Here is a 16876-nt window from a genome sequence, read left to right as displayed (position 1 = left end):
GGTAGGAGAAAAAGCAGGTGGCCAGCAGGGCAGCTGGCAGGAGCAAGCAGAATGCCAGATAAGCACATAAGTGGCATTGCCTCGGGCTCAATGAGGGAATGCATCAGGCTGATGTGTCACGGCCTGCACGGACTGGACAGAGTTGTAAGTGGGACATTTGAATTGGGGTGCGAAGAAAGTTTACCCTTACAGTATTGGACCAGTGAGCCTGAAAGGCAAACAACACGACTCAATCCGTTTGAGCTGCGACAGTTACTTGAGGGTTGGTTATGAACTCTGGGGGTGTGTCTACACTAGGAACTAACTTTGAAGTTAACTTTGAAGTTAGGCACTACATTGAAGTAGCCAGTGGAGAGTGTACACACATTTTTCCTGAACTTCGAAGTTGGGAGCCCAACTTTGAAGTCCTTACTCCATTCCTGAAAATGGAGTAGTACCTGACTTTGAAGTTTATCTTCGAAGTAGGGTGTGTGTAGATGCTCTACTTTGAAGTTGCTTACTTTGAAATTTTACTTCCAAGTAAGCAACTTTTAAGTTATTTTTGTAGTGTAGACACAGCCTGGGTGTGGTGTTTTCCCAAGCTTATGCCACATGACCTTTCTGCCTCTTTCATTAAGTTTCTTTTCTTCACTTACACTCTGTGCTTGTGAGTGGGGAAGCATTGCCTCTCTGAGGCGTACAGGGCTGTGTGAATTTCCCAGGCTACTGGGTCAGGGCTTGAGCCGGCTCTATGTGAGATGGATGAAAAGGAACCCCTAGATATTGAACCCAGCCCTGGTTGCTGCCAACTCCTTCTGGCAAAAGGGTTACACTTTCTATCACACAACCCAGCTTCTCTGCTGCCAGTCCCTGCACTACAGTCAACATCCTGTAGCTGTGTATGTCGTAGCCTCACCATTATGGCATCTCTGTAGGCTTCCATATGGGGAAAAATGAGCTTTCAGAATGGGGAACCAAAAGAAAATGTACTTAAGAGTGGGAAAGTTCTTCCTGCTCAGTTATTTCATGGAGCAGAACATAAAATTGCCTTCTGCTAAGAATCTGAGCCAGATTGGTCTACAGATTTGATATTAGAAAATTGTCTTTCATGTCTTCTGGGGCAAGAAAGAGGACTTCATTGGTCAGCATCACAAGACTACCTTAAATTTTTAGAAGTTGCTCCTACAAGCCTAGATGACTACATGTGTGTTCTTCCATATCTGGAGCTAGATACTATACTTTGAAGTCTCTTTCAGACTGCTGGATCTTGAGGCATTTTCTTTGGGCTTCAGAGCTTCCCAAACCACGTGGCTTGGGGGAGTCACAGTCCCAGAAGTGACCTGTTTGGCGCATTTTCATGGGTGGGAAAAATAGTTGAGCAAACTGTTGACATGGCACAGTCAGCTGTGTGCTCACAGGGCCCATTTTCTAAGGATGCTTCTGCTTCTGCTTCTGAAGCCCACCAACTATTTGGTTTTCTTTCCCCTGGGACTCCCTACTTTTTCTTCTTTCCTTGAGAATAATACAAAGTCTTTCCCTAGTCACATGGAGCCTGCGTTACACTTGGGCATCATGGGTACATGGTACAGTCAGCTGGGTGTGTTTTCATAGGGAGAAAAGTAGTTGAGTGACCTGTTGACATGGTAGTCAGCTGGGTGGTCCCAGAGCTCATTTGGATGCTTCAACTTCTGAAGCCCACCTGTTTGGTGTATTTTCACAGGGGGAAGAATATTTGCATTACATGTTGACATGGTACAGTCAGGTTATTTTTTAAAGTCACTGTTCTTTAAAAAGGGAGAGAATGAAGAACACTGCCAGCATCAGACACTTAGAAATGGCTTGAGGGGTTGGGGCTGTAATACAGATGAATCCATTTTCCTCAACAGGGAAAGAGATTTCAGAAAAATGTCCTTTTGTTTTCAATGGGAGGGGAATGAGGGCAGTGCCTTCTGGGAAGATGACATCACATACACAACCACTTGCAGGGCATTTTTCCCATAATGCATCAGCAAAAAAACCCAGAATGCCAGTGGGTTGATGGAACTGTAGGATAGGTCTGTGGGATAGGACTGCAGCAACAGTCTAACTTTGATGATTTAGTGGCGATGCACTAATATGACTTCACGGGCAAGTGCAGAAACATATAAAACCCAGTGTTACAAAGTCGACTTTAATTTGACTTTAATTCTTAGTGTAGACGTAGCCTAAGGCAAGTGGGAAGTTGACTCCACTAAGGCCATTCTTATGTTCACTAAATCCCCTGGGATGTTCAGATGGCAACCATGTCTGCAGATCCTTCTGCACCCTTTGCTTGAGACTCCCAGGTGAATGCCTGGCTGGGGCTGGAACACATGAATGGATGTGTTTTGTCCAGGGTCATGTATTATAGGCCAAATGTGATACATGTCAGAAATCACAAAGATAGAGGGTAAGGGAAAAGCTGTCCTTACCACTATGTCCATTGCAGACAGTGGGCTGCACAGGACCACTGAAACTGCCAACATATTTCCTTACGTGACAAACAAGCAGTCATGTAGCACTTCAAAGAAAAACAAAATAATTTATTAGGTGATGCACTTTCGTGGGGCAGACCCACTTCTTCAGATCTGCCCCACCAAAGCTCATCACCTAATAAATTATTTTGTTAGTCTTTGAAGTGCTACTCGACGGCTTGTTTGTTTTTGTTAGGGTGCAGACTAACACGGCTACCTCTCTCTGTTACTGTTCCTTACATGAGAATGCCAACTGCACACTTTGGCAAAGACCTGCCTATCACAATCCCTAGCGCATGACAGAAACATAGGAAAAGTAGTGTGCATTGGGTCCCTTCTCCTTTTCTGTGATCATCAAAAATCCCCATAACCCTCCCCCATCTGATCTGACACCCAGCGTTTTATCTTTTGTTGCTCTCATCTTATCTTAGAACAAAAGCTCTTCAAGGCCCTGAGTCATCAAAGCAGCTGCATGGCCATTTGTCTATCATGCAGCTGCTTCATAAGCAGAAGGAAGCCTATAGCAAGGATAAGGAAGATGAACTGTGGCCTGAAGAAGAGAATTTTCTCTTTGTCAGTTCTCATTTTACCTTCTTATTATATTTTAAACCCCATTTTCAGGATGTATAATCCTCTTAGGTAATGGATACATTTCCTGACATACGTGAAGGCCATAGAAGACAGGATACTGATGATACTGCATTTATCGAACAACAGAATCGTGCTATGTGACGGAATTGTTCAACTTACTTGGAAAATGGAAACACACATCATCTGATTGCAGTAGAGGGCCCTGAATAAACTATCGTAGATTAAAAAATGGGCTCTTTATAGTAATCAAGTTAATCACATCAAATTTGCATGGTGACAGTGAGCCTGGCCCAAAGCTCACCGAAGTGAATGGAAACAACCCAATTGTCTCCTCCATAGATCAAGTTCTTAACCCCCATTGATTTGACTGAGCATCTCAAAGTCCCGGCTCTTCAGAGATGCTCCCCTCACCCCCACACCTCTGTGCCCTTCATTCTATGTGTATTTATAACTTGTTCAAGCAATTGCTCATACTTACATAGACAGCACTTTCACCTCAATGATATCTTGTCTTAATTCCAGGCATTTTGTGGAGTTGTACTCAAAAGGTCCTTCATAAAACTCAAAGTACCTAAAGAAAAACAAAGACAAAAATAACAATGATTACCACAAAAGTCTAAAAGCAGCTTTAGGTATTCAGGGAAGCATGCATGAAACCAGTGGCAGTGCTCCTAATCTCATTCAGGACTGCAAGGTCTGGCCCCATAAGACAGTAAGAATGGCCATAATGTGCCAGACCAAGGTCCATTTAGCTCAGTCTCCTATGACAGATGCTCCCAAAGGGAGTGAATAGAAGAGGTAATACTCAAGTGATCCATCTGCTGTCACCCATTTCCAGCCTTTGTCAGAGGCTAGGGACACCAGTTCTACCCACCCTGACTAGGAAGTGTGGATGGACCTATCCACCATGAATTTCTCTAGTTCTTTTTTTATCTAAAATTTGATATGAAGTCCTGGTCTTCAGTACATCCCCTGACAAGGAGTTCCACAGGCTGACTCTTTGCTTCATGAAGAAGTACTTCCTTTTACTTGTTTTAAACTTGCTGCCCATTGAGTTCATTTGGTGAACCCTAGTTCTTATGTTATGGAAGCAAGTAAATAACTTTTCCTTATTCACTTTCTCCATACCTGTCATGATTTTATAGACCTCTACGATATGCCCCCTTAGTTTCCTCTTTCCTAAACTGAAAAGTTGCCGTCTTTTGAACCTCACTTCATGTGGCACCCATTCCAAACCCCTATCCCCACAATAGAGCAAAGTTATTATGCAAAAGCAAATCCTTGGTATCACTGGGAACTTCAAAATGTCACTTAGGCCAAGTGTACCTATCCCACTGGAAACTCAAATGCTGATGGTCAGATTTTTAAAAGAGAGCTCCCACCACTATTTTCCATTTAACCAATTAAATAAGTGGCCAGGTGTTTAAAGAACTCAACTCCTGGTTAGGCACCTAAATAAAGTCACCAGATTTTCAAGCGGTTGGTAGCCAGCAGCTGAAGACAAGGACAACACTGGGAACAAGGGCTGCTGGTAAGTGCTAACCACTTTTGCAAATCTAAGTCTTTTCATTTAGCTGCCTGAGAAGTTTCAAAGTACTTTTTGAAGATCTGTCCCTCATGACTTTTGTCAGTTTGAAGCAATAATGTCTACATCCCAGGAATTTTGAGTTTGAGTCTTCTTGTCAATATCACAATTTTAAGCAGTTGACCTTTTCTTTGAAGGTTTTTCCCACTTAGTACATTTTTAAATCGGTGTCCTGTAATTTATAAAACACCAATTTAAATGGTAAGTGGATTTAATAATTTAAAGTGGGTCACAAAGAAGTTTGATAATCCAGTTTTTGATGAGACCATAGACACAAACACTTATCTCTCTCTGTTAAACCTACCCACTGTATTCATTTAGCACGGATGGAAGGGCAAATGAAATTTAATTCTATTCAAATTAGACACCAGAGGGAGCCCAGGCTGTCTACCAAATTTAATGAAAATATATTAGAATTACTAAAAGAAGAATAACAATTTCGAACCAAGATCCCTATCTCCCTAAATATCTAAGTAACATTTCATCACTAGGAGTCTGTAAATCAAAAGCAGTTATCTTTTATAAGATATACTATAGCCTAAACAGAAGCTATAGGCATAATTCATAAATTACTGGCCTGTGTTATGTAAAAGGTTGGACCAGAAGGTTACAATGTTCTCTTGTATCCTTACACTCCATGAATCGATAGCTGCAGATTTCATTTACTACATATTTTGTATTTTCCATAATGACATGAAACCAAACTGTTTTCCACTTTGTGGTTACAGACTCTGACTAGAACTGGAATGTGAGTTGATCCCTAACATATTTTAAACATTTTTAAGTAAATTGGCATCAAAATACTGATTTTCGAATAAGTGTTTCTTTGAAACGTTCATGAAAAGTTATTTTTCTTAGTAGTCCGAGCACATAGTTGTTAAGAAGTGTCTTAGTTCTGAGGAGCCCATCCTGGGACATCTAATTTGGAGAACTAATGAGCATGCAGAGTTCCTGAAGAAGTCAACTGAAGGTAAAGGTGTTCTGGACCTCAACTAAATTCAAAGTTTCACCTGTTGAATTTTAAACTGATTTAAGGGTTGACTTGGTTAAACCTGGGTAAATATTTTGTAAGCACATTTAGATTTAAATATGGCTCACGACACTCTATCTGAACTCACTAATGAATCAATGTTAATATCACATCCTGATGGTTTCAGAACTATGACGGGTACACAGCTTCTTCCGCCAGAGTGAGACTAAAGTCAGGAAACTTCTCCAAACTAGTTGTTGCTGTTTTTGAAGGTTTGATGCAAGACACTTCTAGGCAGAGGGATCGAGTAGGTCATGACAGGTAGGTCATCTATAAACCCTTACCTCAAAGATAGGAGCAGACTCATAGTGCTTTTCACATTGTCTGAGCACTAGAGGGAGAAAAAGAGCCACGTCATGTTCATGGGGTCACCTATACACACAGCAAGATCCCAGCTTGCCCTTACAGTAGGTATGAACAGGGGCCACCCTTCCCTCCCATTGGTCTCTGCCATTACTTCTTTCCATTCTCTAAAGGCAGCTCTGGTAACCCAGGGGAAAGCCAGAGGAGTGAACAATTACAGTAAACACATTGTCGTGCAAAGTAGGAACTATAAATTGAGGGCGTGTTTCTCCTCCGACTTGCTTGGACAGGAGATTTGCAACTGTGCTGCTGTTCCCTGGAGTCACTCCTGACTTAAACTGCTGTGCTCAAGGAGCGTGCAACCCTGAATGTGCACATTTTGCTCCACAGCTAGAGGTGACATGCAATACCATGCCAATGTCCCCTGCAAGGGAGGTACCACTGACTCCACAGGAGGTTATGTGGGACAAAAGGAGCCAGTGGGCCAAGTGCTGTTCTTCTGCCCAGGGATGAATGTAGAATACCCAGTAAGTCCCTGGGGACCAAAAGAAGCTGCTAAACTCCAGATGAACACTCCTCTTTCCTGTGCTGTTCTTTGTGCGCTCCTAAATTGGAGCACTCCAGCTCCAATATCAAACAGCTCACGTTACCATATGGCAGTGCTGCAGGGTGGCGGGGGGGAACGCTGGTTTCTGTCACTGCCACCAGACAAGGAGATGATGCTTTAGGAGTGAGGTATGAAATGTCCTGAGTCCCAGAGATCCCCAGATCATTTCCTGTTTACTGAAACAACCAAGCCAAAACCAGAGAGGGGAACAGATGTTATAAACCCGGGGGAATGGAGGGGCAGGGGGGCATAGATAATACTAAAACTAAATAGGACGGATGGGAAATGCAGTAATGGTACTGCATGTCTAACAGAGGAATTCCATTAGTAACGTATTAAAAGGTGAGACTGTCATCGCATGATCCCCTTATTTTTGCCTTGCTTCCCAAATAGCCCCACTGCTTTCAACAGGATTCTGGGAGAACAAGAGATTCACAGCCTGGCTACTTGGGCTTAGCTCCTACATAGATGGCAGATGAAGTTATTTCTTGGGGAGTGGGGGCTGAACCATCCCTGCACTTATGCCACACTGGGAGCTCCTAGCCTGCAGAGCTGAGCCAAGCCCTCTGCTACAGCCCTTTCCTCTTGTTGCTGGCAGATTCATCACTTACCATCCAGTGTCACTTGATCAGCACACCAGCAGGCAGACGGGCCCTTCCCTAGAGACATCCTTCCTGGCTCTGTGCTGCCAGGTGTGGGGCCTCAGGAAGAGTCTTCCCTTCCCCAGACTCACCTCCCCCCACATCATCTAAGAAGCCTCCTCACATCCCCTGGTTGGGACTGTCATGTGACATGCCAGCAGGCCTGTCTGCATCTGCCAGCCTAAAGGTCTTAAAGAGCAACTCTCCATTCCTGTAATACAACTAAGTTCCCATCCCTATGGTACAGCCTTAAAACCCTGCAGACATAAACACCAGATAGCCACATCAGCCCTAACACCAGTGTCTGAACATGGGAACCCAGAGAAACCAGCAACCAGGGCCACCTTGGCTTCCGCCCTGTGAGAACGCTAAAAGTGGCATTGTTTACACCCAGCAAACAACTAAGGGATCAAATCCCTGTGAGGTCCCGCCCCTAGCTGAGTTTCACTGGGGATTCTCTGCCTTAGGGGTGCCTTGGACTAATTCCCCCCAGCTGGAGAAATGTCTACCGCAGCTCCAATATGAGGTGCTTCAGGACTGGGATTCCCCAAGGCAGAGAAGGGAAGTAAGCATGCCAAAATGCTGCTTATCCAGTCCTGCACATTCGTGTTGTTCTTTGCTTGCTAATGTGTACCTTGTAAGGAATTTGTAGTAGCTTGGAGTAGATAAGCTTAATAAAGTACAGTATGCCTTATCGTCTCTGTGTTGAATTGAATCCCATAATCAGGGCCGGACTTGGCCTTGTGAGTTGACAGGGACTCTGCTACCCTGCCATCATGTTGGGATCTCCCACTTCCCTTTGCCAGGAAGTGCTGCTCAGGAACCAGGAGCCAGTAACCCTTGCCAGGACTGAGAATTCTAGGCCCACCTTCCAGGAATCCAGCACACAGGTGCGGGTGTCCCCACACAATGCCACATGCTGCTCCCTTCCTGGTACCACCAGACTGAAATAGATCAGGGGTCTGAGGCCCCTTTAGCTTCACTCCCCCCCTATGAAAAGGAATAGTGTGCTATGCCTCGAGATTGAAGGCCTCTGCTTAGCTACACAAAAGGTATATCACAGGCAAGGCGATTCAAGCATCCCTGTGTTCCCCTGACAGTGTTCTTCAGGGCCTAACCTGTAGGAACCACCCATAAAAGGTGGCTCACTCTTCATAACACTCCAACCATTAGGCTTTCTGGTGAGGTTGCCGGAAATGGCTCTATGGAATTTAGATGCTTTAGGAACTCATCTAAAAACAGCTCATCTCACAGAAGTCTGTGAGCATCCATCACACAGGTTACTACCACCCTGATCAGTATCTGAACAATCAATCCAGAAAGGAAGCCCGCTAATGCCAGGTGCTCCAGCCCCCAAGGCTAAGCTGTAAGCATTATGGGAGTGCTGAAATGGAATCCATTAAGAGGTATTAAAGTCCTGTTTGCCTCTCTCTCCCCAGTACTATTCATGCTATTTCTTTGCTTTTTACCACTTTTCCCACCCTGTTGCAACCTCTCAAGTAGATTCATGGAGGCAGCTTGCTGAAGCGCAGGTAGGCCTCTTCCTTCCAAGCTGCTGTTTGTGGCACTGTCCCAGGAGAGGCCCTGTACTTTCACCCACTCCTACATTTCCAGTGCAGGTTCTGCCTGTTAACTCCCACTCTAAATTATGCAGTTCCTTGCAACTGACAGGGCAATAGGCTTTTAAGTAGCATAATCAGCACAAATAGGTTATGTGACAAAAATCTGTTCTCTGTTCTCTTCATTAGTCTAAACCTGACAGACAGGAAAAAAAATGAGTGTGGGGCATATATTTTGTTTTCAACTTGATTAGTCAGGCGCACATTCAGTGATAGACACTTTCAACAGCATTCCCCTTTACCTAGAGGACTCAATGGTCCAACTTCCCAAGAACAATGATCATTCTTCCAATAATTAAGAGGGTTTTTTTTTTTTTGGTTTTTTTTTTACAGTGCATGCCCAGCATATTACCTCCTTCTGCTTAATCTTCTTTCCTCAATTCTGGAAAATGTCATCATCATTGTTCACTCACCAATTAACTGAAAATACATACCAAGGCAAAAATATATATGCTGACACAAAAATGCATGAATCTTCACACGAGTCCAAATGGATCCTGCTAGAGCTAGGCATACAGCCCATAGATAGGAGCCGTAATATACTCAAAGAGGCAGACACATTCAGACTTTCTCATAGTGTTAACCTCTATATTTTGTTTACAACCTTTTGTACGTACATTCGGGTCCCTTTTGGTTATCTAATATTTAATAGCTCTTTCTAGCATCAAGCCCCAGGTCTGAAGACCACTCCCACAGCTGCAAGAGCAGGAAGAGGATTCTTTGCTTATGACTCCTAGTGCTCAAATGAAATGTAATTCAAACCGTGGTCTTCCCACTCTAATCAGTTGAAGCTTCCTTCCTCTCTAACCTCCATTTTTCCACCATGCTTTCCTTTACAGCAGTTCAGTTTTTGAGTTTTACTACTGAGAGAAAGAATTGTCCTCTATCATGCGTTGGCTACTATAACCTTGTGCTCTTTGATCAACTACAGAAAAGTTACCTCTTCTCCTTGACCTCCAAGATCTCGTTGACCATTAATTATAATGTCTGCAATCTCTGCCCTGGCCTCAGAGTCTCCCATTGAGTCACTGTGATTCATTAGCTATGCTATGCAAATTTTTAAAACAGAGTTGGGTCATTATCAGATGTATATTTGTAAATAAGAGCTTCCTCTCCTACTGGCTTCTGCATCTTATTCTAAATCATCATGCTCACATCCACAGCAAGGGATCCTGATGCCATATGGACAGGATTATGATCTCTCTGCAGGACAAACAAGTTTTTCTCCAAAACCAAAAGCCTTACCAGGCTAAGAAAATGAGAAGTAAGAGGCTAGATCCAGTGTGCCCTGTAAGCTGAGCGTTTGGGCAGCCACCCAGGAGTGACTCAAAAGTCACCCAGGTGATTAGCAGAGTGACCACAGCAGTCAGTCTGTGTTTCCATGGATGGTGCACATCTGTGCTTGCCTTGGTGCACATAACAAAATTTATGCTGCACATGAATGGAAAAATTAGCGGGGCCAAGACCCTGCTATTTTATATGAAGTCCTAAATAAGGGGAAAGCTCTATTAACTTCATTGGAGGATCAGAGTGAGCGTCCAGTTTTGCTTGCCTTGCACATGTGAATAGCTCCATGTATGAGAATAAGGGTAGCAAGGTTTGGCCATTAGTATAGATTCCAGGATTTGACCTAAACAAATAGATAAATGTATTATCCCCTTTTAAATTCTGACCTTGAATTTGTTAGCCACAGAGTAACACTTACCCAGCATTTTACTACACTAATCCTCCCCCTCCCCCTGGAATGTAGGCAGGTGAGTAATTTCTCAAGTTTACAGACAAGGAACCTAATGCAGAGGTTAAATGACTGGAGTGGCAGAGCCAGAAGCCAGGAGTTCTGGTTGTGCTCTCACGCCACACCAGCGGAGCCCTGTAAATGAGATTGCACTAGTAACACTGAGTGCAAGACTCTGGTGTCTGATGTTAAGTGAAATAACCTGGCATCTGATGTCTGTGAAAGAGAATACCTGAAAACATGCCATTGCCCAATGGCATCTCCGGCTTCCATAACAGCTGAGAACTGGCAACGGCAAGGGAACAGGACAGCAAGCGGATCAGCTTACGCTCCTCTAGAGGCATGGAACGAAAAAGTTTCCTTGTTTTGCATGCAACTTCTGTACTCTGCTAACCTGTGCAACAATGGGGGGTGGCCTATCAGGCACTGGGGAAGGTACTTTAAAGGGAAGCAGTGATTTGCTCGGGGCTGGTGCGTGTTACAATTACTGGGCCTACAAAACTCTACTTGTCAGATTAAGTGCAAGGAGGGAGTAAAAGTTGACAAATTGTCACAACACCCTAGAACAAAACAAGTGAAGGGAAGAAGGTGAGAAAGGGAGACAGAAGGACTGAATTACTCTAAACAAAAAGTCCTGCTCAGTTAATTCAAAAACTCTGTTAACATCATGCCTGGTAAACAAGAAAAATGGGGGACTGAAAATCAACAGACCAAAATTGGTGGGTGAAAATGAGGCCAAACTGGGAAATAGAAAAAAGGGGGAAGGCCTATTCCACCTTCAGCTTCTTTAGGGGGCCGAAAAGGGAAATCTCGTGGAAAAAAATTACGCGGCAGCAGCTGGATGCCAGAACTACTGGCAACTAAACGAAAAGCAGGAAGGTGTAAATGTCATCATTGTGACTGCTGCTCTTCTTCCCCCAAAACCCTGGAATTCACCACTACATCACTGGGCATTCTGTGTCCAAGCCAATGAATGGGACCCAAATGGCATCATCACCTCCGCCAGCTCTGGAAAAAGCTCAGACATGGAACTTGGTGTGTGTCCTTATCCTTCCTTGCCTTATTGCTTCACTTTTCTGTCCTTCACCTTTTGCCTTCTCTCTAATACGTGTCTAGGCAAGCAGGCAAAGACTGTATATTTTGAAACACGGCTGTAGGTCTGTAACCGCAAAGGTGGTGAAAACTAATCCTGGACCACATTTGCCAGGTCACAGAGTGGCTCATAAAACTAAGTGCCAGGCCTGTGTTTTAAGCATTGTTGTCACAGCCTTCTTAAAGAACTTACTAGGAGAGCTTCTGTGGCCTGTGTTATACAGGACGTCAGATTAAAACCTCTCATACTTCATGGTACTGCAACCCCCTTCTGACAATAAAAATTACTACATGAACCCAGGAGGGGAAATTGAAGCCTGAGCCCAGTTGAGCTTCTTCACCCTATCTGGGGAACCAAAGTCAAAAAGCATCACCACCAGGCAGAGGGTACGTAAACTGAGCCCCGTCACCCTGTGCTGAAGACCTTAGGCTTCTGCTTCATCCCCGAAGAGTGGGTAGGGTTGCCAACCCTCCAGGGTGGGCCCAAAGTCTCCAGGAATTAAAATGATGTCATGTGATGAACTTTCCAGGAATACATCCAAACAAAATTGGTAGCTCTACCAGTGGACCCATGCTTCAGCCCTGGTCCCAGCAAGACTCTATCAGCCCTAGCAATCCTATTAAAGCAGGGTTGTAACCTACTTTGGGGTCCCACCCCAAAGTTTGAGAACAGCTGAATTAGAGGATCATAATGGATCCCTTTCACCTTATAAATCTCTGAATCTTCACTTGTTTTTAGAACCAAACCTTTTTTGAGGTTCTGCAATGTTTGGCTGACTCTGATTTCTTCCCTTCCCTCGAGTTTTTCTACCTTCCCATTAGAGACAGCATCAGAAGTGACATCCCCCATCTCCCATTCCCAGCTTCTGACAAACAGAAGCTAGGGACATCATTCCTGCCCATCCTGGCAGGATCAGCTTACACTCCCCTAGAGGCATGGAACGAAAAAGTTTCCTTGTTTTGCATGCAACTTCTGTACTCTGCTAACCTGTGCAACAATGGGGGGTGGCCTATCAGGCACTGGGGAAGGTACTTTAAAGGGAAGCAGTGATTTGCTTGGGGCTGGTGCGTGTTGCAATTACTGGGCCTACAAAACTCTACTTGTCAGATTAACTGCAAGGAGGGAGTAAAAGTTCCCCCACAAACCACTCATGGACTCCCAACAATGCCAATTATTCCAACTTTAATGGATGATATTTAATTTAAAACAATAATTCATTGTAACTTTGCAATTTATTTAAAACATGTTTTCTATTATCATTTTTATTTATCTTCCCCACCCCCCAGACCGCCTGCAATACCCTCGCAGACCCCAGGTTGGGAACCACTTGTGGTAATGTCAACAGTGATGTGGATTGCCATGTGTTCTCTTTGGAAGGTATACCTAGGGCACAGTGTGTCCACACGAGTACAGCTTTAGAAATAACTTCTTCACTCTAATTTTGAGAAACTCAGAGGCTTAGCTCTCTTTTGCTCTCTTGGCCAATGCCTCAAGACCACAGCAGCTCCTCTGTGACATACAGGGGTGGCGGATGAGGCAGGGAAATCTATTTTAATTCCATCCTTTCAGAACTTGTGCATTTTGAAGACACTGTCGTTTGCTTATTGTAATCAAGTTCAATCCCATCACCTCTGAAGTAAGCAGCTGATCTTGTTGTCCATATGGCCCCGGGGGTTTGAAAGGGAGGCTATCAAAGCGCATGGCAAATCTTATAACATCAATCACTATGTTTGAACAACGTATTTTTCATTTTCATTTTTAAATAGCATCACAAGCAATGCCTTGGGCTCTTCCTGGGTCTCTATCAAAGAATTTTGGTCCCTTTCTATTAAGAGTCCAGCAAGGTCAGAGACAACCCTTTTTCTACCGTCCTGGCCAAGGAGATTTGAGAGCTCACACCATAAGAATGCTGCTATAAAAGGCAGGACAATGTCTGATGCCCCCTTCTACCTGCATTATAACATATCTTTAAAGGGTCTGTTGGGTCAGGATTGGGTGTGAAGTCAGTATTTCTAGAATGTATATTTCCACTGCCAATGATGACCTTATTGTTTTGTGATCATTTATATTAAATAGCAAGCACAAACTGCAGCATGCAAAGGTATTATATGATTAGGGTCCTACCAAATTCACAGCTGTGAAAATGAATTACAGACTATGAAATCTGATCTCCCCTGTCAAACATGCCTGTTTCAGGAACTGGGGGCTCCTGCCATGCATTAGGCACCAACTTGGGCTGGCAAGGGACAGGACTTCGGCTATGTCTACATGTAGCCAGACAGAACCCCGCCTCCTTTTGCCTACTCCATCTTGCCTTCCCTAGGTGCTTCAGAGCACAAAAGGGTTAAAAAGGAATAGCCCAGCCCTGGAATGCCCGAGAGCACAGATGGGCTTATCTTAGCCACGGCCTTTGAAGCTCCGGAGCAAAGCAAAAGACAATGGGCTAATTAACAGCCGGGCCTCAGACTGCCCTTGGCTAATTACCATTAGTTGATTCACCCATGTGATCCCAGACATGAGGAGAAAAAATCTCCGGCCCATTAAGACACAAATGCCCCTAATTGTCTCTACCTCACAGGTGTGAACTACGCCCTTAAACTCCCTGTAAAAACTAGTATCAAACAGTTTAATTCAATTAAACCAAGGAAGAAGCCTATGTGACCCAATGGGTATAAAGAGGGGTCCAGCAGACCACCTATTTGAGCTCCAATCATCTTTCCTGCTGGACAGGAGGGTGGGGGTCTCCCCAGGTCCCCAAGAACGCTCATCTCCTGGAAAAAAAGGACAAAGGACTTCTTTGCAGGGGATTAAGGAAAAGGAAACTGGCCAAGCCCATGTTCTTAATGCAGGGGTAAGAATAAGACCTGATAGGTATTTTACTTTTTTTATTTCTTTTGTGCGCATTTAGAAGTATAAATCTATAAACTAGAGTGCATGCTAGCTATTTGTAATCAAAGTATAAACCTTGTAACAATTGTAACCACAAAAGCTTAACTCACTAGGTAACAAATAAAGCAACATTGTAACAGTAAAAAATTAACTTGTTAGGTAAATAAACAAAGTAATTAATTAAGTGGTAACCTAACTCCTCCTGTTTCTGTGTTAACCCAAACACAAAACAAAAAAACCTAGCTGCTTTTCAGCAGCTCTTAGCCTGGTCACTGGTGAGCTCTGCTCTGGCAGTTAATGTCTCATATTAATACAAGGGCATAGTGGCATCTCACCTGACCATCAGCTAACACTATGCTAGCTCAGGGTCGATCTTGCAGGGTTCAATTTCACATGTCTGGTAGGGACACATGAAATCAACCTCTCAGGGGTCAAAGTTGACTCTGTACCTCTCAAGAGATGCAACCTTCTTCTGTAGGGACAGCCAAGTTAGCCGGGCTCAGATATGTCGATTCTAGCTATGCAATTTCCATAGCTAGAATTGCATATCTGCAGTTGACTTACTTTGTCTAGTGTAGAAACAGTCTTTCCCTGCTCCTATGTCTGGTCAGACCTGCCTCAGGGAGCCTCCTCCAGCTATGAGGAGTTCTGTGGCTGCTGGCTGGGAGCCCAGCTCTGAAGGCAGCACAGAAGTGACACCCTCTATACCCATCAACCTCATTTCTACTCTGCATAGACAGAGATATACTATTTACACACATCATATAGCTCTGCATTGATCAGAGGTGTGTTAGTTTTCTATACCACCTATTCAAATTGATATAATTATTTACAGATACACTTTTCAGAGGTGATACTCTATGATAAACTACAGACCATGTTGTAAATCTCATTTACTAGCCACCTTTGAGCACCTGCTCTACCTGGCACTCATTAGCTACCTCCCCAGGGAATTTATATCAAGAATTAAAATCAACACACTTCAGGCCAATGTAATTTAGGCAGCAAGTTCCACATGTGGCAGAAAGAATGAACTATTTTGGTGGGAAGCAGTTTTGAAAGGTGCTTAGAGTATTGGAGTGTCTAGATAAGACCCCAAGAAGTCCAGTGAGCAGAGGGTAGATGAGGTGGTCAAAGGGGCCTGGTAAATGTAATTTATCACATAGCGTCACAATTGATTTCATATGATTTCACCTCTAGGTATTTCATACATATAGTTCTTATTTTCAGTATACGGTCATATATGATGTGGGCATATGTTTGAGAGAGGGATTTACCCACAACACAAAAACTCAGTCCTAGAACTCTGCAAACATTCACCTATGTCCCTGGACTTCTATGGGGTTTGAAATCCAGATCTGAATGGCACACTTACAGCCTGTTGGTATAAAAGACTGAATCTGAACCAATCTCTTCTGAACTTTTGGGGGAATAAGCAGTTTGAAAATCAAATCCATATTCTTAACCTCAAACCCATTTTCTTTGCAACTACTTTGAACAATGTAGTCCAGAGTTCTTGCTCTCCAGTTCCACAGTAAAGGCCAGTCCTATTGTATCTATGAAGGATGCTTAGAGTCGGGACACCACCACCTTTATTACTTCTCAGTAAGATCTGTTTCTTTGAGTGTCATGCTTTTTCTCCTATGGCAAGTGCCTGGTCTCAAGATGCCAAGTATGTGGACTGTGCATATATACACAGAGAACATAAACAAAGATCAATACAACAAATGGAATTTTATAATATATAAACCAACTATTTTAGCCCTTGAGGTAAAAAAAACTATAGCTGTGTTGGTTCTGCTCATAAGGCTCCCTTGTCTAGTTAAATAGAAGGAGCCACCAGTAGCACTGATGCAGTATCACATTACAGCTCAGGGATCTGTAAAAGGAATTGCAGAGCTGCTTTCGATGAGCGCGACTGCATGATTTTGGCAGGCCAGCCTTTGTACTTCCGTTTGCCTTTGAAATGCTGTCAGCTCCCTAGCTGGAGTGGGGAATGGTGGCTGAAATAATCTCTGATATTTCACACAGAGAGTTTAATTTATCCAGACACTCTAGTGTTGTGTTTATAGCCAGGAAAAAGATCCGGCTTTTTTTGTTTGGTTGGCTGGTTGGTTGGTTTTTTTAATCTTTGTTACATTTCTCACTTAACTGTGTTTCTAAGAGCTGTTCGGCACCCTCTGTTCCCTTCGAAGTCGATGGGAGCTGCAAGCACCTCCACTGGAAATCACCATTTGTGTAAGCAACATAGCACATGCCAACTGTATGATTTGACATCAAGACCAACAGCGCCAAATTCATAAATCTCTATT

General features: G+C 43.6%; 1 protein-coding gene across 1 annotated transcript in view; it reads right to left on the bottom strand.

Annotated features, from left to right (window-relative positions):
• Window positions 1–16876, bottom strand: part of ST8SIA5 (ST8 alpha-N-acetyl-neuraminide alpha-2,8-sialyltransferase 5) — a 74143-nt gene that overhangs the window by 13956 nt on the left and 43311 nt on the right. The window contains exon 4 of the mRNA XM_074994356.1: window positions 3541–3633. Within this exon, the coding sequence (XP_074850457.1) occupies window positions 3541–3633 (93 nt within the window). The remainder of the gene's footprint in view (window positions 1–3540; window positions 3634–16876) is intronic.

This window comes from Carettochelys insculpta, chromosome 5 (assembly GCF_033958435.1).
Source record: "Carettochelys insculpta isolate YL-2023 chromosome 5, ASM3395843v1, whole genome shotgun sequence".
NCBI classification, from domain to species: domain Eukaryota; kingdom Metazoa; phylum Chordata; order Testudines; family Carettochelyidae; genus Carettochelys; species Carettochelys insculpta.
Note: the sequence above shows the minus strand (reverse complement) of the source record. Positions and strands in the feature narration are given on the sequence as shown.